The following is a 22,082-nucleotide window of genomic DNA, read 5'->3' on the forward strand; positions in this document are numbered from 1 at the left end:
ACCTCATTTAAACACGATTATCGCACTCGCAGTCACAGCATCTGTACATAAATAATAGGCAAATCACCTGCGGTGTTTTAAAAATGGAAATACGCATCAAGTTTTTGAACCTTAAGTCTTCGCTTACATGCTATGTGCTAATGTGCTGGAGACATCTGTCCTGTTGGCATTGTGTTTATTGTGTTACGCTTTAATTCCAGGCTGAGCTGAGAAAAAAGCCTTCATTTATTACTGAATTTCTTAAATGAGTTTTCTGTGTGCTGTTTTTGTTGCAAAGACTGGAAAGTATAGAGAAACAATTTGGATAATCAGATTGCCAGTATGTATGTAATGCTGCATGAAGTGCTAAGGGTTTTTTGCTTCTGTTTTGTTTCTGTTTGTTGTTTTTTTTTAAGATGCCTTTTGTGTGCATGGTATAGTAAAAGGCTAGTAAATTCTGATGTTAAAGGTACACTTCTGTTGCAGTTATTAACCAGCAATTTTCTGTAGTCTTTGATTGTTGCTACTTCTTTTCCTACAATTGAATATTCACAGCTTTTAAAGTGAATGTTCTAAAGTTTTGAACACATCCACTGCTTGTTTTTGCACATGTATATGAACACTCACAGCATTGTGACTCTGAGCTCCTGTTCTAACAAACTCCTACGTATAGTTATGAAGAAGTCTTAGAAGCATAGTCTTAGAAGACGTGGAAATACAGCTATGCTAGATTTAGCGTTTGGGCACTTAAGATGCTTTGGCTGTGACATACTCCATTCCCTATTCCAGATCACTACAAGAGGGTAGCTATCCCTAGTTTTAATCTAAAATGTGTATTTACAACCATGTTCAACAGACTGTTGCCCTTAGGTTATGTTTCTCTACTAGTGGCCTCTTCCCACATCTGTAGTTTTGCCTCAATTTGTAATTGTCTTATTAGGATGTGTCAGCATCAGAGCAGCTGAACCACTAAGAGGCTATGAAGTGAACGTAGCACATATAAAACTGTTCTCATCTTTTGTTCCTAAGTCCTGCTTCTTTCCTCCAGCTTTGTGTAATGTCGCCTTTTCTGTCCTTTCTTGTTAACAAGCTTCTGAGATCATCCCTTATCTCAGCCCCAGCTATGTTGTGCTCTTCTTGTCTTAAACGTGTGGTCTCTTCAGCAGTGGGTTGCATAAATTGCATCACTTTTCTGCTGCAGCACCGAAGTCCAGACCTTCACGTCTGTTCCTGGGCATCTTTTGGACTTTTTATTTTTATTTTTTGCCAAAGATAAGCATCCTAGTTCTTGCCTATCTCTGCGCTAGGGAATGACTGTCATTCGCTCCAAAGCTCCAACTACTCACTTCCTTATCCACTGGTCTAGCCAAGTTTCATGACTCACTTGCCTTTTTCTTTCCATCACCCACTCTCTTTTCTTTGCCTCCTCTCATGCATATTCCTGCTTTGACACTTGGTCTATCCTGCTTAATCCTATTACTCAGTGCTCCTCCTTTAAAGTTAACCCCATCTCTCATCCTCTGCTTGTATTGGAGATAAGCAAAGACTCAACAGCATAATGCCCCCTTCACGTGCTTGTTGGATACCATCCGTCATTGTTCCGTTGTTTGGTTAGCCTCTGGGCTCCTCAGGGCAGAGCCTGTGTTTCTTTCTGTCTTCCTGAAGTGTGTGATTCTTTGAGCCTTACATAAATTATAATCTCACATCATTGAACAGCTGTCTTTGTCACTTTTAGTCTTTATGGCTACCCAGTGTCCTATATTTCAAGCGATGCATCACAAGCTTTGCAACTCGGATAGGAAGCCCTGCAATGAAAAAAATGCTACCTTTTCACCTTTTATCTAGGCTGTTGGGTTGTGGGTATTTCTGTTGTTTTTTAGATATTTTTAAAGAATATTTATGAGCAGCAGTTTGTAAGTACTTGGATGAGTAGATAGCTGGAGCTGGTTCTGCTGTAATGATGATTTTGCAGCAGTGAAGGCTGTGAAATCACACTCCCTTCCTCTTCCTTCCCAGTTACAAATGCTGGTGACTAATAGCTAATGCATTTCCTTGCTCAGAAGAGGTGAAATTCTTCCAGATACATTTGACAGTGCATCATAATCAGCATTCATCACTCAGTTTGTCTGTCCTCACCTGCTGTGTTGTCTCACTGGTTCCACATCCTGACTAAGACACTGGCCAAGGCACCGATCAGCACATCAGACCGTGAGGTTTGAGTTGGGTGGCATTGCCACGCAATGGAAGTGGCACCCCTAGCAGTCCTACTAGCTCACCTAATGTGCTCACCAGGAGATCCAACAAAAAGGCACGCTCCATAAAGCAAGCCATGTATCAGAGATCTCCAGGAGGGATTAAAAATTGCCCAGATTCCCCATAGCTGTTGCAAAGAGCTGCGAAGTGTGAGCACTTCTGATTTCCGGGGAAGTCTACAGGCACCTCATCGACATTTGCACGGTACTGAGGGCATTTAATAAAACTTTGTAATACCAGCACAGATGCAGGTTCTTTGCCCGGGGGCTGGGTGGGGATCATTGACAGCTGCAGCTCCGTATCGTCATTGATTGAACATTGTCATGTTCAAATCAGGTCATCTTCAAGGTCAGGATCAGAGACCCTACCAACTGGGACACTGGGGGGAAGTCGCTGAGTCCAACTAACAGGAGACCCAGGAGTTGTTGATGTGTCTCTCTTCACGCTTCTGGTTTGACTGGAGTGAAGAATGGGCTTTGTGAGAGCTGTATATAAATCTCTTAATGTCTGAAATAGGCTTGGGTCCCTTTTTGCTTTCCTGCAACTGTATGGAGAGTGCATTTTGTGCATCCTTCCCATATCACAAACCAAGAAGTTCACTTCATGTTTTGTATTTCTGAATTTACCTCTCCTTGGAAACACTGAAGTCTCATGAATATTCATAACAGTTACATGTGCTTCTAAGGTAAAGTTCCCTCGAAGGTGGGATGCTTTTTGAACTGTTCTGTTCCTGCAGTGCTGAGGAAGGTTTTCAGCCACCCCTTGTGCCCAGACAAGTTGCATGTAATAAAAAGCTTTCAAAGCAGGAAGAAAACTCAGAGGTGTGCAGGTGACTGCAGTTTAAAAGGAACTGGCAAATTACAAATGTCCAACTGTCTGTTTGTGTAAGGACGGTGACTAAATCTGAATTGTCAGTTATGGAGGATTTTATCCCATCAAGTATTTGTAATATGACGATGCTGGCCATGTGATTCCCGAGTGTTTCAAAAGGAAACTGAGCACATTTAAGAGTGTTTTAGCATATCGGCCAGGCTGCGATGAATGGAAAGTGTAGTTTTAAATGGAAAAGCTGTTGTAAGAGATTTCTCTGCCATGAATCCCCTCAGGTATTAATGTTGTAAAGAGTGTGAAAAAGAACAGATGACAGAACGTCGCATGTGAAAATGAATGGAGCTGGAGTAAAAGCGATCTGCTAGCTTAAAAAAAAAAAAGATTGTTTACAGTTGTGTGACTGATTTCCTGAGCTGTGAACATGCCAAAATTTGAAAATAATAGTGTTTGTGCTGAAAATAGTCTTACTAATGTTTTTAAAAAACAGCTTGAAAAGCAAACAACACGTACGCAGGTATTGAAATAAAATATCTGGAAGAGTATTTTAAGTTGGTGTCCCCAAAGAAAAGCAGACAGCCCCCATCAGATTGACATGCTGTTTAATATTCTAAGCACATCTGTTCCTAAGCACTGCAGAACAACTGCGTTCAGGTTAAATGATCAGCAAAAACCCTTTCTTCCTGTGGCTTCTTAAGTTTATTGAAAGAGAAACTGAAAAGCAGAGGGAAATCCCTTCAAGCACAATTGGAAAGATACAGGATTTCCCTGTGTTAATTCGGTTCTTTTTTTGAGCAAGCTCAGATGTTACAAAAGAAAACTCGTTGACTTTCTTTTTTTTTCTAAATGAGACGTGATTATTATGGTCTATCTAGTGGCTGATATTCTTGAAATGTCTTCATCTAATATTTGTAATACGCTACTGTGAATAACTAGCGTGTAGTCTTCCAACCTGAAGAATTTTCATTCTTGTTCTTCAAAATATCCTTACTCAGTGACTATACTTGCTCATTTTCTGTGTTTTACTGGTAGTGTTACAAGGGAAATACACACCTCCTGATCCACATCTCTATGGAGTCATGCCCAAAAAGCAATTTCAAACACGAGCTCTCTAAAATAATATGACAGTAAGGAACAGAGAAAAGCTAAGGGTGAATGATGAATGGTAGTGCACTCTTCTTAACTAGGTGCCGTGTGATGGACTGTATTTATTTATGATTTAAGTAAATGGGTATAGAATTTTTAAAAGCTTCAAATGATGGGATTCTTACAGGCGTTTTAGTCCTGAAAGGATGTTACTCAAAATGAAAGAAAATACCAGTGCAGAAAGGAGATCCTATGTGCTGAGAATCACTGAGCTTCAGATTAAACAAATTATCTTTTATTGCATCCATTTTTGAGGATTAATTTTATAGCTTTTTATTAAAGCCAGCTGGTCCGACATGGGTAAGAATAAGTCCTTGGCAGGATGTGTTCGCAAGCAGTAGTGTTTTACCATAAACAGGCCCAGCAGGCAGGCCCTTGTATTACACAGATTAGTGCAGATTACGTGGCATCTTCTGGCATTTCACATCCCCGGTTGCAAAAGGTGCAGACCTGCTTTGTTTGGAGCAAGGCTGTGTGAAGCAGTCCCGATGTAACGTTACTCATCTAAACGAGGATTTCGAGTGGGATGGGAGACGCCTCTGTTTCATCCCCTTCCAGTTGCTGTACAAAATGGTATCACTTGATGGAAGCGTTTGCAGTGGGAAGGAGGAGGGTGCTTTACACCAGCTGCTTCACATCCGTTCTCATTCCATCTTTTCTTCTTCCAGGGCGTGTTGGGCAAGCAGTAGCACTACGTGCCAAAGCCTTTGGCTTCAGTGTGATTTTTTATGACCCATACCTCTCAGATGGCATGGAGCGTGCTCTGGGACTGCAGCGGGTGAGCACTTTGCAGGACCTGCTGTTCCACAGTGACTGTGTTACCCTGCACTGCAACTTGAACGAACACAATCATCATCTTATTAACGACTTCACTATAAAGCAGGTAATAATCTCTGTGCGTGCCCCCCGCACAGGTGCCGGTGGCTGACACTGTACAGAGTTGCTTTATGTAAACATGCAGATTCTCATTTGAAAGCAATTTCCCTTTTCCTACATTGATATTAAATATTAAGCAGGTTTATAACTGAGTAGGAAATAGCTGGTGCCTTATGTATCGTTGCTTTTCTTGTCTGTTTTCCTCAGTAACATTGCACTTGTGGAAATAATGTGCTCTTCTCCATGTTGCTTGGATTTAATGAAGCTGCATTTATGCACTTTTTTCCTCTGTCTTCTGGTAGCTCCCTCCTTTACCTAGACTTGCAGGTAGCAGTGCTGTCTCACTCCCTGGGTTGGGAGGGTCAGGCTAACGGAGGGATTGTGACTAAATGCCGCCCCCCTGTGCTCAGTGCCCAGGCTTGCAGAGCGCTTCCCGGGTCGATCACATTTCCAGCATCGCATTATTTGGGAAAATTAGGCCTGTTTGAATTAGCACCAAACTCTCCCTAAAGCTTTAGGTAATATTAAAATCACTTCAGAATGTAGGCGTGTAGAAACTGCTCCACTGCGGGCTAATTCAACAGTAAGCTTTTATTAAATCTCCAGGTTCTGACTCCAACCTCAGCGTAGGTAACGGTGGGAAATAAAACATAGATTTAAAGATGTAGATAGTGTACAGGAAAGAAATCCTAATGATATAGTAACTGATTTTTTATTTTTATGTTCATTATACATGTAGTATATGCATGTGTTGGTTACAATGACAGTCGCACACTTTTGCAGTAAAATCATTGCTTGGTTTCTGAGAAATAGTTTGAACTTCAGGAGAACCGAAGCAAATACTGAATACACATACGTCTGATATAATGTGTCTTGATTTGAGAGTTCAGGGGCGTTGCAGACCCATCCCGATGTAAAATCAGGGTTTGGGATTTAAAACTTCAAAATTTCAGAAATTTAAAATGCAGATTGCTCAGACAACTGAGCTCTGTCGCCCTGCCCTGAAGATTCTCTTCTTTTCTATGCTGATACATTACGATGTATATTTTTTATATGGTTAGATGTCCAGACATCTGAACCCAAACAAAACTTCCCTGAATTCAATGGCACCTTTTAGAGGCTTAGCAGTAGTCACTGTAGTGGGCCGTGAAGCTTGGGCCAGTCTATCACAGCAAGTTTTTAAGCAGAGGTGGATAAATGGGATCAGCTCTGGAGAGTGCTTAGTGCATTAATCAGAGAAGCAAACAAAAGAGATTAAAAGTGAGTGATACCATCCTAAATGAAATGCATATAATAAAACCTGTACTGGGAAGGATATTGTAAGCATTTACCTTGCTACTTCTTGTCCTTTATTTAGAAGCTTAGGTTAAAGTGTTAGGTAACACATTAGTTTTTGCTTTGGATAAAAGTTTGGATGAAGCACTCTGTTTCATAACAGATAATGTGAATGTTACCCAGCTCTGAAAACCAGAAAATCTGACTACCTCAGATCATTCTTGATTGCTTGGTTTGTGTAGGCCAGATCTTCTGAATAGCTATTGAAAAGAGCAGAACAGCTTTTTGCAGGTGCCAGATGCTAGAGTTGCTCTGAAATTTTTAGAGCACATCACATGCCACTTTTACCCAGTATTGCATGTTCGTGTAATAACCAGGTTTTAAACAAAGTGTGGAGAAGTATGGTGGATCTCACAGAATAGTCTGGGTTGGAAAGGACCTTAAATAAAGATCGTGTAATTCCAACCCTCCTGCCTTGGGCAGGGACAGCTAACACTAAACCAGGTAAACTCATTTCCCTAAAGTCCCATCCTGAATTTTGATTAGAATCAGAAATCACATAACCTTAAAATGTCTTTGAAAATTTGGTGCCAGTCTTCTCTTTCAGTGGCCTTTCCCTTTAATTAGTCAGCATTCTGCCTAGCCTTGTAGTCCCAGAGCAGCTCAGAGAGGTGTTTCAAGCTTGTGTGTTTGAACCCATGGTAATCAAGTGCTCTTAAGAGAAACTGAGATCATTTCAGTTCTACAAATTGGAGAAGATGATGCTGCAATTAAACACAATGTGCTTTTAAAGCAGCTCTGCAGGTTTAATGCAGGTGAATACTAACAGCTGTCAGCAGTTCTAGCTGTGACATTCTCTTTCAAGCTTCCACCCATTGTAAAGGGTCACCTCCAGCTGCATCCACCCTTCTGGTTTGTCGTGAGTCACGTAATTCATTCCCTCTAGAATGCATTTGTGTGTCCATGTTCTGTTTGATTTGGGCTTGTCTTAGTACTAGCTTCAGAGTTTTGTAAATAATCCTGAAGATGAAAACTTAAGGTTATTATGGATGGACAGAAGATTTTAACAGGGTTCACTGATGAAAATTTTCAAGTTCTTCAAAGCGCATATAAGTGCAGTAGGCTATACTTAAGCCTCAAAATTACCCTTCCATTTCCAAGAACACTGAAATAGGAAGTCCGTATAAGCTCCCATGAGCCTACGTGGCATGTCTGTGTAGCAGGTGTGATGGCTACTTAGGTGAGACCTCCTGTGCTAGATTTAATCTAGTTCTCACAGCTTTCTTACGTAGTGGAGGTGCAGTGATGGCTCCCACCAGGAATGCCTTATTGTTGCAAGACCAACGTAAGGTCATGCCACCGTTTCCTCACAACTCAAATTCCCAAGTTAATTGCATAAAACTAAAGTATCCCTTAATTCCACTGTAAATGGACTTTGGTTTTGCTATACAGACCAATAAATGTTCTCCTGTAAGCCCAAGTCTCTGCAAATGGGGAGAGGCAGGGACAGATGAAAGCTAGTGAGTTGGCCAGTAAAATATGTTTTCTTTTTTTCTTCAAACTTCACTGCAAGCATATGCATGCTAATTGTTTAATATATCCAATGATCTCACGTTAAAAAAATTCTTGTAGCTGACTTTCATCCAAACCTCCTTGTTCACGAATTTGGCATTTTGAATCCCTTTCAGAGAAAGGAGCCATTTACATAAGCTTCAGTTTGCTGTGTAGGCTTTAAGTAGTTGATGTGGTGTCAAAATGTTGGAGTTCTCTTCTTCTTATGGTTGAGAGATGGAGTCAGTTCAAAATGGGATTTTTATCATTCATCTTCATCATGGTTCCTGCTCTTCATATGCTTACCTTCTTATATTAAGATGCTTCTGAGATCAGAAGCTGTGTATGAGATGACTGGTAAAAGATGAAGCATCAGGGTGGCTGGAAGCAAGATGCAGGGATTTATTTTTTTTTCCGTACCATCTCTCTTATTTAAACTTCCACTTTGTTTTCATGTTGTGGATATATTGTGGTATAAATTCTTGTAGTTCTCCCCACACAGTGTCATCTACAATGCTAATCTGCACAATGCACAACACAGCTTCTCTCCTGGGCACACAGCATTCTCAACCAAATTCATTTTCATGCCTTTTAACTGTATAACATAAGAATTCTTTAGACCTTTATTTCAAAAGTCTTATGGGGAGGAGGAAGCTGAAGTCACAGCAGTAAATAAAATATAGGTCTACTGTGTTTTGGCAACTAAAGGGAAAAGTGTTTGAAAATCCAAAAGCATTGATTTTTCTGAAAAATTCATACAGGCTTTTATTTGTGTGAAAGTTTCAAACCACAAAATATGAATTTGTTTAAGAATGTACTGTAGTTTCTGTCTCATGCAATTTCACAGTGGAATAAAAAGGCATAAAATGATCTGTCCGTTTCATATGCACAGTTGTATCTTTTGATCATGTTACTGCACAATATATGAAACAACGCTTCTATAAAAAGACACTACTTAAAAGAAACAAGGTTATTAAATGCTGTGAAATAGCATTTTATGTTAGAAGCATCACATTTTGTGGTACTTTCCAATGGAAAGGGAAGACAACTGTTACAGGTTAAATCAGCTGAATAGCCTTTGTTGTATTGGATGCTTCTTTTGAGTAAAAAAATAATGCCACAACGATTTTATTTCATTTATTTTTATTTCATCATTCTTGTTTTTAACTTTCCCTAGATGAGACAAGGGGCTTTCCTGGTCAACACAGCTCGAGGTGGGTTAGTAGACGAAAAAGCACTTGCACAGGCCCTGAAGGAAGGAAGGATACGAGGGGCAGCCTTAGATGTACATGAGTCAGAACCATTCAGGTGCTTTTCCTTTTCTTTTCTTTTTATTTTGTTCACTTTCTTATTTTTAAGTCGTAGTGCATGATACGATCAACAGCAACAAGTAAATGAGTTTTCCCTTCATTTGGTAGCTAAATACTCCTTAGTAAAGCAACATGAATCTGTGCAGCACTGGACTAATGCCAAAGTAGATGGAGCTTGTGTATATTGTCAGAAGTGAAAAAATGACACCCAAGATTAATGCCTTTTTAAAAATAAAAAATTCAATGGGTTTATTCAGTAGAAATGTCAGGGACACAAGTTCTAGTGCTGGGCACGGCTTTGTGTCCTGGCTTTGAGAGGAAGTGTTCCTTTGTCATTGATGAAACTCCAGAGGTAACTAATGTTGATGTCTGAACAGGCTTTAAGAAGGTAAAGGGTTGAACTTTGGTGTGAGAAACAAGTACTTCACGACACCGTTTGGGAGGAAAAAGCATAATTTCTGTCCAGATTCCCTCTGCAAGAAGGCCATAAACACACCAGGTTGAAAAAAAAAAAAAAAAAGTAAAGAAAGGTGGTCAGAGGTCAGGCCTAGTTTTCTTTTACCCTTTCTCTTTGTCAGGGGACTAGTAACTGCTGTCATTAGCAGAGCTGGTAGCACTGGCCTTACTTTTCTGAATGACACTGAGCATGTCCAGTGTCCAGGCAGAAATGTACTGCTCCCAAAGTGGCATTGGTATTTTGATGCCAGCGCTGCTAAACAGAAACGAGCCTTGTTAATACGTCCTGGAATTTTGAGCCTGACTTCTGAATTATGAGACTGGACTGCACTAGCTTTGTGCTTGTATGTGACAAGCCTTTTTCAGATGCTCAGTCTGGGCAGGGAGAAATGTTAATTTTAACAGAAACCATCCATGTAGGTTTTTGTAGAGGAACAGATTCAAGACCTGAGGGCAGGTTGTGAAGACTGGAGAGAGGACAGTCTCTCTGGAATCAGCTTGCAAAGGGAGAATAGAACACAAAAAAAAATAGCAAGTGCCCTTTTAGGTAGATTTTTTATTATCTTCTGAGACACAATGCCACATCACAAATATTTTATTTATGCGTACCCTGCATTCATATACTTCTAAATGTGGTCGTTACAATGCAGTAGTGCTGTGCAAAGCCTGAGTCTGACGGCTCAAGAGACTTTCAGAGATATACATTCTTCACAATTCAGATCTCAGATCTACACAAGCAGACCTTTGCACCTGTAGGAAGCCCCATTTACTGCATGGAGATGCCATCTGCAGAGATTCAGTTGCAGGATTACAGCCACAATTTCCTTTGGCTTCAGTGCTGCATGTCTATCTGATCGCAGCATGCGCCTCTTTATTCAAGAGTTTTGCCAAATATTCTGATGTTTATTAAACTCCGAATGTAATCTATAATTTTATGAATTCCTACCAACTCTGAAGACACACTTCTGTCTTAAAATATTTGTTCTACAGTTGTTGCAGCTGACTATAAGATTATTAAAACTGAAAATAGGTAGGAGGAGCAAGTTTCCACTATTTTCAGTTTTTTTACTCTGGTTTTGTGATAGCACTTTATTCATTGCTTTCCCTGAAAATCAATCCATCATGTAAATTTCCTTCTTTCTTTGGAGTTTCTATACAGAACAGGAAAGAAAAAATAGTTTAAATTACAGGACAAATAAATGAATTATCAAAAAGTTGAGGATTCTGATTGATAAGCTTGTATCATTAATAAAGGTGCTAACAGATTTATTTTTTAATGACTAAATGTCAGATCTTTGCGATAGCAAAGTTAGTGCAATAAAAGTAAAACTGATGGATGGACAAACAGTGGCATCCTGAATTGATTTGGGTCTTGCTTTATGCATTTCTGCACGAGTACTTGAATGGCAGTGGCTGTAGTTAGCAATAAGCGCACTGGACAGAAGCTGATATTGCTGCTAATGCTACTTTACATAGGTTCTACCCCTTGAGTCAATGAGAGGTGATTGCTCTTTATTTATATTATGAATAGTGTATTAATTGATGGAATTTAAAATAAACCCAACAAGGAATACAAATGCAGTTCTTTTCTGTTGTAGAAATTAATCTGAATGTATATACAAATCCCTCTGGATCTCCCCCTGCACCCCCTTCCTTCCCCTACATCCCCAATATTTTTTTGTCATTTGATCTTGTTTTAAATTTTCATTTAGCTTTAGTCAGGGCCCCTTGAAGGATGCACCAAACCTGATCTGTACCCCACACGCAGCGTGGTATAGTGAACAAGCCTCAATTGAGATGCGGGAGGAAGCAGCACGAGAGATCCGAAGGGCGATCACAGGTACTAACTCACCTCATTATCTCCTTTACTGCGTATTTTGTTTTAACATTTTAGGTCTTCAGTCATGAAAGATGCTGAAAAGAACCATGCTAAGGTTTTGTTTATGCTTTTAGTATTTGGAACATAGAAACCAGTAAATACAAGGTTTGTTGTTGGCGCTGGAACAGATGATTTTGGATGATCATTGCAATTTCAAAGAAAAGGCAGGAAGTGCAAAAGAAGTATTTTTTCCATATAACAGAAATGTGCTTAACTGTGAAAAAAAAAACTTTTTGTTGCTTGTAAATACTAGCCATGTGGTGGATTTTACTGCAAGTCATCCAGATATTGCTGGCATCTTCCAAAGGTTTTCTTAGATGTCCCCTCAAACTTGCCATGAGCAGTTGCTTTTCCATTATTCTTTTCTCTTTGTATTTTCCAAATTTTATCTAAATTTGTCTTAGAGGACAGTCTGGAATTTCAGTGTCTTTAAGGCTGTAATACTTGGACATAAAGCATGTAGAGTTCCATGCTGCTCCAAGCAAGACTTACACCACAACTCATTCTTACATCAAAACAAAGTTTTCAGTATTTATTGGTAGGTACTCTTTTTTAGATGTTCCTCTTTTTAAAGCATTGCTAAGGAGGGCTGGCATTTTAAAGGACAAAATATCTTTGTTGTATAACTACCATGTAATTGTAAACTATTCGCTTAAGAAAAAAACAGTTATGTCTTGAACATGCACTGCTAATAAATAAAATGAGGAGAGTGAGCCATTTGGCTTTGGTTTGAATCCCTTGTTAGCCTAAAATAAAAAGGAGTGGTTTCATGCTGGAAAATGATTCATTAAGCACTAATGTTCTCTCTTTAGTAGGACTTTGCTGTTTTCCCCTTGGCAACATAGGCTGAATGCTCTGCAGACGTGAAGGGCTGTCTGTGTCACCTTGAGAGTGATTCAGTGCCAACGCATTGCTCTGCTGTACAAAAAACACTAGCCTGTAGCCTGTCCTCGATCTTGTGCCTAGAGAGGCTAGATGATTCAGTAGCCTGGGCAGAAAGGATTCTCTAGATGGTGATCAAGGGCACCTCTAAAGCTCCTGATCCGAATTGCTCTTTGCAAGCCTATTGCTCTCTGTTTGAGAGGTAACCTGAAGAGCCTGACCATCCTTTTCCTGGAATTAGTCTTTGTGCCTATCCTCCAGAAGAACTCGAATAGTACACTCATGAAGCTGTTGTATAACGATTGCAAGCGTCCAAATAGCTCTGGGAGAGATTGCACAAACCAGCATACCATAGCTACTTGGGGGATGATTGATGTGCAAATAAGCATTAATGGGCTAAGATCTGAAAACAGGAGTCAGCTATACAGAGCTAGTTTTAGGTTAAATATTGTGCAATAGCCCAAATGTATGTGCCTGGGAAGACAGGCCTATATTTTCTTAAAGTCTGAGATTGTGCTATCAACGATTTAAATCATTGATTTGTATTGAAGCTGTCATCGCTTCAGTGTTTGCACTTGGCTTGTAGCAGGATCAAACTTAGGCCAACATTAGGGAGGTGAGAAGGACAATGAATTGCAGGGAAACAAATGTAGGAAAGGTACAGGAAGTGTGGGATGAAGCTGAATATGTGAACGCCACAGGGGAACAAAGAGGAGAAAGGGTGTTGAGAGAGAAACTAATTGGAAAAAGGTGTACAATAAATCAATGCATGCTGAAGACAAAAATGCTAACTTGCTCTGCTGTTCCAAAAAAGTCAATGATGTTCTGCTGTATAAATTAAAAACAATAAGCAAAGATCCAATATCCTTGAATATGAAAATAGTAAATAAGGAGGAGGGCTGAAAAAAATAATGGAAGAAATAAGAGGGCAAGCATGGCAAGTGAAAATATCATTACGAAATAAGTTTTAAATAAATAATATTTTGCAAGGGGAGACTAGTAGAGCATGTCTTACAGCAAAATAAAGGCTGAGAGGGATGGGGAGGAAGAGATGACTGCAGTCAAAAAATGTCTGAGAAGGGTAAATATCAGAAAAAGAAAGATATTGTTTAAATTTATGGGTAATTTTGGTAGAAGATTAGGTGGCTACATATTTCAGCTGAAAATATTTCTAATATTTCTAATCAGGGAAATGGTAGAAATACACTCATAGTAGGGCATTTACCTTACCTTGTCTAATACTGGACTAAGAAGCCCTTTTGGGTTGTGCATGGGAGATATGGGAAGTTTTACTAATAAAAGTGCAGATCATGGAGGCAGAACTATTTGACAATGTTCCCTAGATAAACCAGATTCTGTGAAAGGTCTTTTTTGCAGCCCCACCGTGGCCTGACTGATGGACAGAAAGAGCAAGCAATGAGTAGTAAGTCTTTAATCAAATTTCCAGTAGGAAGTTTGAGACGAAGTGCCTGAATGCTTAAATGGTGGAGCATGGTCAGGTCTTGAAGGTGTTCCTGGAGTACTGTTGCCAGCAGAAGCAGAGGTTGTCTTCAGCTTGACTCTTCCTGCCTCCGTGTGTGCAAATCCACATTAAACTTTAGAAAGGGATACATTAAAACAGATGTCAGAAAAAAACACAGGCTCCAACTGATCTTCTGTTGAAATAGGTGGAAGTATTCCTGTTGCCATGAAGAAAATCTGGATTGTATCTGTATATTACATGTAATAATAAAATTGTATTATTATATATACAACCATGCTGTATGTTCAAATTTTAGGTTCTTGGGAAGTATGAATCTTAGTGGTTATTGTTTTATTGAGACCATGTATATAAAGAACAGGATATATTAAAGAGAGACAGAGAAATAAAAATTAAGCAGCACATTAACAACTAAGTCCCAGGCAAAAGGAGAGCAGTGAGGATCAAAAATGATCTCTTAATGTGTTTTTATGTATTTTAAATACACAGATGTTTATAGCTGTTTTTAACATGGGTAAATTGAGAGTATGTATCATACTTCTTAATTTTTTATTTGTTTTTCCCTCCCTCTCCCTTGCTTCATCCTAGGTCGTATTCCAGACAGTCTGAAAAACTGTGTTAACAAAGATCATTTGACTGCAGCTACACATTGGGCGAGCATGGATCCCGGAGTTGTTCATCCAGAGCTTAATGGTGCTGCATACAGGTAAGCACACTGCAGGTGTAAAATAAATACTTGCTTAAGTCAAAGGTAAGTATTCTGGAATAAAGAAATGACCTTCCTATTAATAAATGAAGTGTCTTTGGATCAGGCTTCAGCTGTATTGTTTTCATAATTGCTGCATTCAGGAAGATAATCTTGTTTTGCTAGTTACTGAAAGCAGTCATGCAGTGCATAAGTATGTTTCCTTATCTTTTTTTTTTTTTTTTTTTTTTTTTGTGGTTAGTAATATCTGAACAATATACAGTCTTCTGTATGTTCCACTGAAACAATTCTGGTCACCTCGAGTGAGTGCAGTGGAAGTTTTTATTCTTTTTTCTGAGCAAAGCAGTAGGTTAAAGAAAGACTTTCAATAATAAAGTATTGCTGTGTGTTTTGTACCCTCCAGACACGAGGGAACAAATAATTCAGTTAATGAATACAGTGGAATAGCCTGTGGTGTTTATGAAAATATGTTTCAAGTAGCGTTTTCAAAATTTTGCATTTTATTTTTAAGATGTTCCTTACAAGCATTTGAGGGTTTTAATCAATGCATTCTCAATCAACTGTGAAAGCAGCTTTTAATAATTAGTAGAAAGGGGTAATTTTTTCCACATTGACTGTATGTGTTCCTTAGTTTACTTTGCTTGGTAGTCTTTCTCTATCCCTTTAGCCCTAGCAGCTGTGCTAGCAGCAGATTTTCCTGAGAAGAGAGCTTCACGCAATTTTTATTAATAAAAAAGTCTGCAATTTTTTGTCTTCAAGTATGGTATTTACTCCTAAGTAGGATGGAAGTGACCGAGAAAGCTACAAACAGCTGCTGAAAGGCAATGACCTGAGGGAAGGGGCAGTTCAATACTTTTTTTTTTTAAACTGTCTCTTCTAATCTTTCTGCTCTCATTTTTCATACATCTTTCTTATCATTGTCCTTCTTCAGGAGGACCGTCCCTTCTACTGAGTGTAGGAATTCTTACTGTGTTAATGCTGTATGAGAACCCAACCATGCAGCGCTGAGAAGCGTGGCAAAGCTCTTAAGTCCCAAGGTGTTCTAGCAATCTCTTCAGAAAGTGATGGAGAGATGACAGAGGGAGGGAGCATCACCACCCTCTGCCTTAATCTCAGCAGTAGCTGTAAGCTCATCAAAGGAAAATAACAACTTTGATTTGATCAGCATGCACATACCTCAGTGCACGTCAAGATACTTACTTTTGGGAAAAGTACTCATAGCCCTAAATATCTGAAGAAGGCTGTTTTTATTTGCTGAAGTGAAAAGTTCAAGCGTACGCATTCTCTTCCACACAGCATTTGGTTTCATTGACTTCAGTTTGAACTACTCAGGGCGTATCTGAATGCAGCTGAGGCTTACTGGCAGGTGTTCCTGAACTGGGGGTAATAACTCCAACTATGTCATGGCAGTTGAGCGCAGGGTTGTGTGCCCAAATGAAATGCAGTTGCTTGTTCCCTTTTGGGGGGAGTCACAAGCCGAGTAGAAGCAGGCTTCACAGTTAGAAATGGATTTTTAACTTAGGAACGTCTGGGGAGTTAACGATTTACAAGGTAAAGACCATATGTATTTAATTTAAGCAGGATAAGCACAGAAATAAATGCCTTTTGTAGACATTGTTTCAGTCAGTTTTTTCAAAGGATAAAATAAATCATAAGTTAACTGTGAATTCACATTTGTTTTCAAATCCAAAAGAGAACTCATTTTGGCAATTTTGAGCGAAACATAAGAGTAATACAAGAAACACTGAAAGCTTCTTTTTGGAGGGCTGATAGAGTGGTCTTTGAGTGTGGGCTAAAGCAGTTGTTATTTTGTACAATACAAAATATTTGGAACTTGAAGCTCAACCTTTATGGAGAAATTGGTTTCAGTAGCAGTGTTTGCTGGTGCTTAATTCCTAGCTCTATTAAATACAGAATTTGAACTGGTTGTTTGAAAGAAATTTTTCTGTCTTCCTTTTGCAATGCAAGATTATGCTCAACTAGCTGAGTTGTGGAGCCTTTCACAGGCAGTGTGATGTTTCAGATGTGCTAATAACTGTATCACAGTCATGTAATTGCATTAGAAGATAAGACCTGGGATAATAATTTATATGTTAAAAAATGCAAATAGCTCTTTCAGTGAACTAAAACTAACAAGGCTATTTAATTTGGGATATATCATTTACTTGAATTTTGATAAAGGAGAGAGCTCTTAAATTATCAGATATTATCGCTAGCAAAGAACATTGAGCATTCATCAGCAGAATATAATCTAGATATTCTGAATATCTTCATTTTCAGTGGAAAACAAAACCATTTGCTATGCAAAAGGCAAGACACCCCATCAACACAAAGGGTTAGGCTAACAGGACCTATCCCATCAGTGCAGATTAACAATATTCCCGAGAAGGAAATATTTGTAATAGTCTTGGTGAAGCGGCATAATATACCCGGCTTTTGTGTTATTACTGTGAATTTGCTACTGAGCCGCCTGCTAAATAACACCCTGCCATTTTCTGTGTCACAGAGAGAGCAGGTTATAGCAAAAATGAAATACCACAGCCAGTAAACAGTAGTTGTGCAATTTATAGACATCTTGACATATCTTTCTGCCTTCTAACAGGTAGAAGATGAGAATATCCCAGTCCTTAGGAGGTACTTGGATGAGAGTAGTTAGATAACGGTAACCATTCAGGAGTTTTTTCACACCGAGGTATTTCACTGGTCATTTTCGGACTCCGCACGTAAGGTAACATACAGTAGGTGCTTAACAGAACTACAGACTGCCTGAGGCTGGCAGGGACCTCTGGGGCCTTCTGCTCCAAGCCCTGGCCCAGCAGGGTCAGCCCGAGCTGGGGGCCCAGCCCCACGTCCAGGCGGCTCCTGGAGCCCCCCAGGAGGAGCCCCCCAGGCTCTGGGCAGCCTGTGCCAGGCTCCATCCCCGCCTGGCCCAGCAGGGCTGCCTGGTGCTCAGAGGGAGCTCCTGGGCTCCAGGCTGTGCCCAGCGCCTCTCGGCCTGGCCCTGGGCACTTGAATTTTAAGTGCTTTCAGGGCAAACTCTTTTTTTTTACAGTGCTTAATGTAGTGAAAGGTACTTCTGTAATATAAAAAAAATACAGGAGATTAACGTGGAAATTAAAGTTGCATTTCAGTTCCAATTAAGAAGGCTACTGTAATTTCCTGCATAAAGACTGCAGGGGGGAAGAAAGAGTACAAAGTAGCAGATGAGATGTAACTGACCTCTCCTGCTTTTGCAAAAATTTAATTCAGTGGACATTTTACCTGGAAAATGTTTTGACTTACTGCTGCCAGAGGAGGAAGATTAGGAGAAATTCTATGAAGTGCCAGCTTGCTTCTGAGGAGAGGTGCTGGCAGATAGAATCCCAATTGTTATAGCTCTGTGTCCAAGGGGATCATTTTTATGTACAGAAAGAATATCTGAAGTCGGTGCAGAATAACAGATGTGTAGTCTGGACTGCTTACCGTGCCCGTAAGATAACTGCTAGTGCTTCTCATCTAGTTCTGTCCACTTCCAGGAGGGGAAGCTCTGACTTTTCTCCCTGAGGGAAACACAGTTGGAGAATTTGCCCTGATCTGTCCCTGTTCTGCGTGTGTATGCTCGGGGAATATGGTTTTAAAAAAGGGAGGGTCTGTGTTGGAAACAGTTGCTGTGTTGGGCCTATAAACAGGAATTCTTGTCATTTCTTGTTGTGATTTTTACAAAGCACCTAGAGTAACAGATAAGCTGTTTGAAAATCAAATTTGAATAAATAAAACAATACCCAGTCGGACAGTTTTCATAGGAATTGAAGCAAATTTGATTAATAAGATTCAAATTGAAGTACTGAAACAAGCAACTAATTCCATTAGCAACTGCAAATTAATTCTAAGGAACCTCTCTGGAGAAGGAATTAGCATAGGAAGCCCTGCAAATACGTGTACAAGTGGGAACAAAGTTCTCCGGCCTACAGGTGGTGTGGTCCTTCACATCCTGGTTATCCATCCCAGGTACCAGCCAGCACTAGGAGCTGTAGGAATCTTTCCCGGGGGGAGTGGGCCAGCATACAGTGACTTTATTGTCGCTGTGCCATATCATATAGCCTCGCTGAGCCCCTCTGGCACAGTCTGCAAAAAGCAGGTCCTGTGATGTTTCTGTGGTGGAAAAAAGAACAGACGAATGGGTTTTCATCCTCCTTTTCCTCGGAGTTTTCTGGCTGTTCTAATAAGTTCTGTGCTAATTTTCTATCAGTTTGAGGGAACTCGGGGTGAGCAGTACAAACATGCATTACTTTAGAAAAGATGCTACTGAAAGGGGGTGAAATTCCCTGAGGGATTCAGTGCAGAACTCTGAGGAGAAGAAAATCACCTGCAGAACAATGTGATATTTGAAAAAGCTTGCCTAGACTGCATGTGCTTTTTTCTTCCATTTAATTTTAAATAAACACTAGGCTAACAAATGCCACGATGAATAAGTGGCAGGGTTGTGTGTTTAGGCTTTCAGTATGGATAACGCTCTCACTAGGGCGCTTGAGTAAGCAGAACACAGCAGGAGAGAAGAAGGGATAAGCGTGCAGCTGTTTGATGGAGTCGGGGGGAACGGGACCAAAGGGGCAGTGTAAGTGGCCAGCATGGGCCAGCAAGCTGCGACCAAGGTACTTGGCTAAAGAGAAAACATTTTGATAAAAGACATTTGTTTATAGCTGTTCTTTTTATGTGTAGGCACCATGAGATACAAGTGTTCATCAATTCCATGTGAACTTGGGAACTGAAACAGTAGACGGGAAAGATTTTCTTTTAGCCTGGTAGTATCAGAGCCGTCATAAAATCAAGCTGAATCAGAGGGTGTTTTGTTTGTTAAATTGCTAAAATTCCTTAAATTAAAATTATAAAGGGACTGTGGCGTTCTTCCAGAAAGAGTAAGAAATCTTGAAAACCTTCCATCGTGTTTTGTGTTTGCGTCTCTCTTTCTTGCAGTCTGCCTAAAGCACTTGGCCTCTGTATAACTGGTACCGGTTCTCTTTCAGACAACTACTGTGGCAAGTTTGGAGCTAAAAAAAAAAACATTATTGGGTGTAATAGGTGTGAATTTGTCCTCTTAAGAATGTGAGTGTGATCCTTCTTTTAGGGGGCTGTCAGAAAGCTCTAATTGCAAGATTAGTCTAAAGAGATAGTTTTTCAAACCACAATAGTGAAATTTCAAAATTCCAAAACAATCTCCACAGGTCAACTTGAGGAACAGTCCCAGAGGACATACATATCGTGCAGACTGAGTTGCTTTGTGCTGAGATATACTTTGAGAGGAGCAGTTGTTTCCATTGCCATGCTGTCAATCTTGCTATTAAATCTCAAATTGGAAAAAAAAAAAAAAAAAAAAAAAAAAAAAAGCAAATCCTAGCAAGTCTTTATTTCTCATTTGGGTGAAACACAGCATGTTTTGCTTTATTTGACAGCATTCACATATGGTATCTCATCGTGAGCTTAACCAACTGTATTTCTCACTGGGCTGAAAACAAAATAAACATCTCTGTACCTTTGGGAGGAGGCAAGGTGGGCTTTCCTGTCAGCCATCTCTTGGTTTTAACGTGTGTTCGCCTCTTCTTCTCTCAGCAGGTATCCCCCAGGTGTTGTAAGCGTGGCTCCAACTGGCATACCTACGGCAGTAGAAGGAATAGTCCCCAACCCCATGTCTTTATCACACGGCCTCCCTGCTGTAGCCCACCCGCCCCATGCTCCTTCCCCCGGCCAAACTGTCAAACCAGAAGCTGATAGAGACCACCCGAGCGACCAATTGTAGCCTACGAAAACAGCATTCCCAACATCAGAGATTTCAACTTCAGCGTGTGGAAAAAAAAAATAACCAAACACAAAACCCTGGATTTTGATTAAAGGCAAAACCATGAACTTACAGGAGGAGACGATTATTGTTTTAGAAACTGGTCCAATATACAGTATAAAAGGAAAAGGTGGGAGACAAAAAGAAGATTTGGAAACATTTTTTCCTCCGTATAAATTGTAGTTTGTCCCTGTCCAGTGGACTGATTCACTGTTTCTGTGTCCTATGGGTTCTTTGTTAAGCAAGAGAAGTTAGTAGTTAATTATATCATGAATGTACTTGTCTGTGTACAGTTTTTAGAACATTAAAAAGGGTTTGTTTGCTTAGCTGTCAACAAGGAAAAACATAAGGGAGGCATTCAACAAACCAATTTTGAGATTAAAAATCTTTTCTTTTATATTTTAAAACATGCCCAAAAATGAGGCAGTTGGCAAACTTCTCAGGACAATGAATTTTTCCCATTTTTCTTTCTACGCCACACAGTGCATTGTTTTTTCTACCTGCTTGTCTTATTTTTTAGAATAATTTAGTAAACAAAAGAAAAACCGTTTCTCCTAATTTTGGCATGAATTCCCTTATTTCAAAATGAAGACAACCTTGCAAAGAGATTTTGAGGAAAAAAAAGGTTTTGTATAAACGAGCATTGTGCTTTTTGTCACCAGTTAAAGTATATATTATTGGTGGTATGCGAAAAAGGCACTAGACTACTGAAAAGTAGCAGCATTTCATTGCCTACATTGATTCCTTCCTGGTAATGTGGTAGGCTAGCAATATTTTTGGTTAAAATCATTTTTGTGACTGTAACCATTTGTATGAATTATTTTAAAGAAATAAAAATCCCAGACAAATATCATATGTGTAAAAATTTTTATTTCTAGTAACTGTTTATTCAACTTTTATTAGGTTTCTTAGCTGTAATTTTTAAACAGATGCTGTCAAGTATTTCATTTCTAGCTTTACTTTGCTCTCTGTTGTTTGTAATACCGTCTTGGAAGCTTGAAAAATAATAATAAAAAAAAAATTCTTTCCATACCATTTTTCCCTTTACATTTCGTAAATGTTGATCTTTTTTTCCTGTGTTTCTAATGGAGTTTGAAATTAAGATGGATTTTGATTTGTACACCGGCATCATCAGCTACAATATGGTAACAGCATTTATGCTACCACTGTGGGCAGAGCAGAGCAGGTACAACAGCAACACGACAATAATAATAATAATAAACGTCTTTTGCCGAAGTCCAACGTGAGAAGTGTCCATTGTTTTATTTGCTTTTTGTGATGGTGGAGGCGTGCAGCAGGACTTGATTGTATTTGCAGGAGGTTGTTTCACAGGCAGAAGTGTTCTTAGGGCAAGTTTTCAGCAGGAAGCTGTTCTGGCCTTACCACACTCCTTTTAGGATGTCCTTTCATCCCTGCAGTGTAACGAGCAAGTTTAGCTGCTGCACAAACGGGACAGAGAATGGGGAGAAGTGAACCTGGAGATAAACCTGGTAGGTTGTCTCTTACCTGCGCGTTCATTAATCTGAACTAGTAACTGCCTGCCTCTGGTTGTTGAACAGTTCGTATGGGATCCATGGAAAGTTCCTGTCTCCCATTCCCACCTCCACTTGTGTTAGGAAAATGCTAGGAGGCTGCAAATCAAGAAAGGC

The 22,082-nt window shown here is 39.7% G+C and overlaps 1 protein-coding gene across 9 annotated transcripts in view; it reads left to right on the plus strand.

The window, feature by feature from the left end:
• CTBP1 (C-terminal binding protein 1) overlaps positions 1 to 21,675 on the plus strand; it is a 226,608-nt gene extending 204,933 nt beyond the window's left edge. For 8 of the 9 annotated variants that reach the window (XM_035326460.1, XM_035326464.1, XM_035326466.1 and 5 more), the window contains 5 exons: positions 4,875 to 5,089; positions 9,086 to 9,216; positions 11,387 to 11,514; positions 14,504 to 14,621; positions 20,208 to 21,675. In XM_035326460.1, the coding sequence (XP_035182351.1) occupies positions 4,875 to 5,089; positions 9,086 to 9,216; positions 11,387 to 11,514; positions 14,504 to 14,621; positions 20,208 to 20,394 (779 nt within the window). In that variant the 3' untranslated portion in view covers positions 20,395 to 21,675. The remainder of the gene's footprint in view (positions 1 to 4,874; positions 5,090 to 9,085; positions 9,217 to 11,386; positions 11,515 to 14,503; positions 14,622 to 20,207) is intronic. The other variant, XM_035326459.1, reaches the window with a different exon arrangement.
• Positions 21,676 to 22,082: the final 407 nt, after the last annotated feature.

The sequence above is a fragment of the Oxyura jamaicensis genome, chromosome 4, assembly GCF_011077185.1.
Source record: "Oxyura jamaicensis isolate SHBP4307 breed ruddy duck chromosome 4, BPBGC_Ojam_1.0, whole genome shotgun sequence".
Lineage (NCBI taxonomy): Eukaryota > Metazoa > Chordata > Aves > Anseriformes > Anatidae > Oxyura > Oxyura jamaicensis.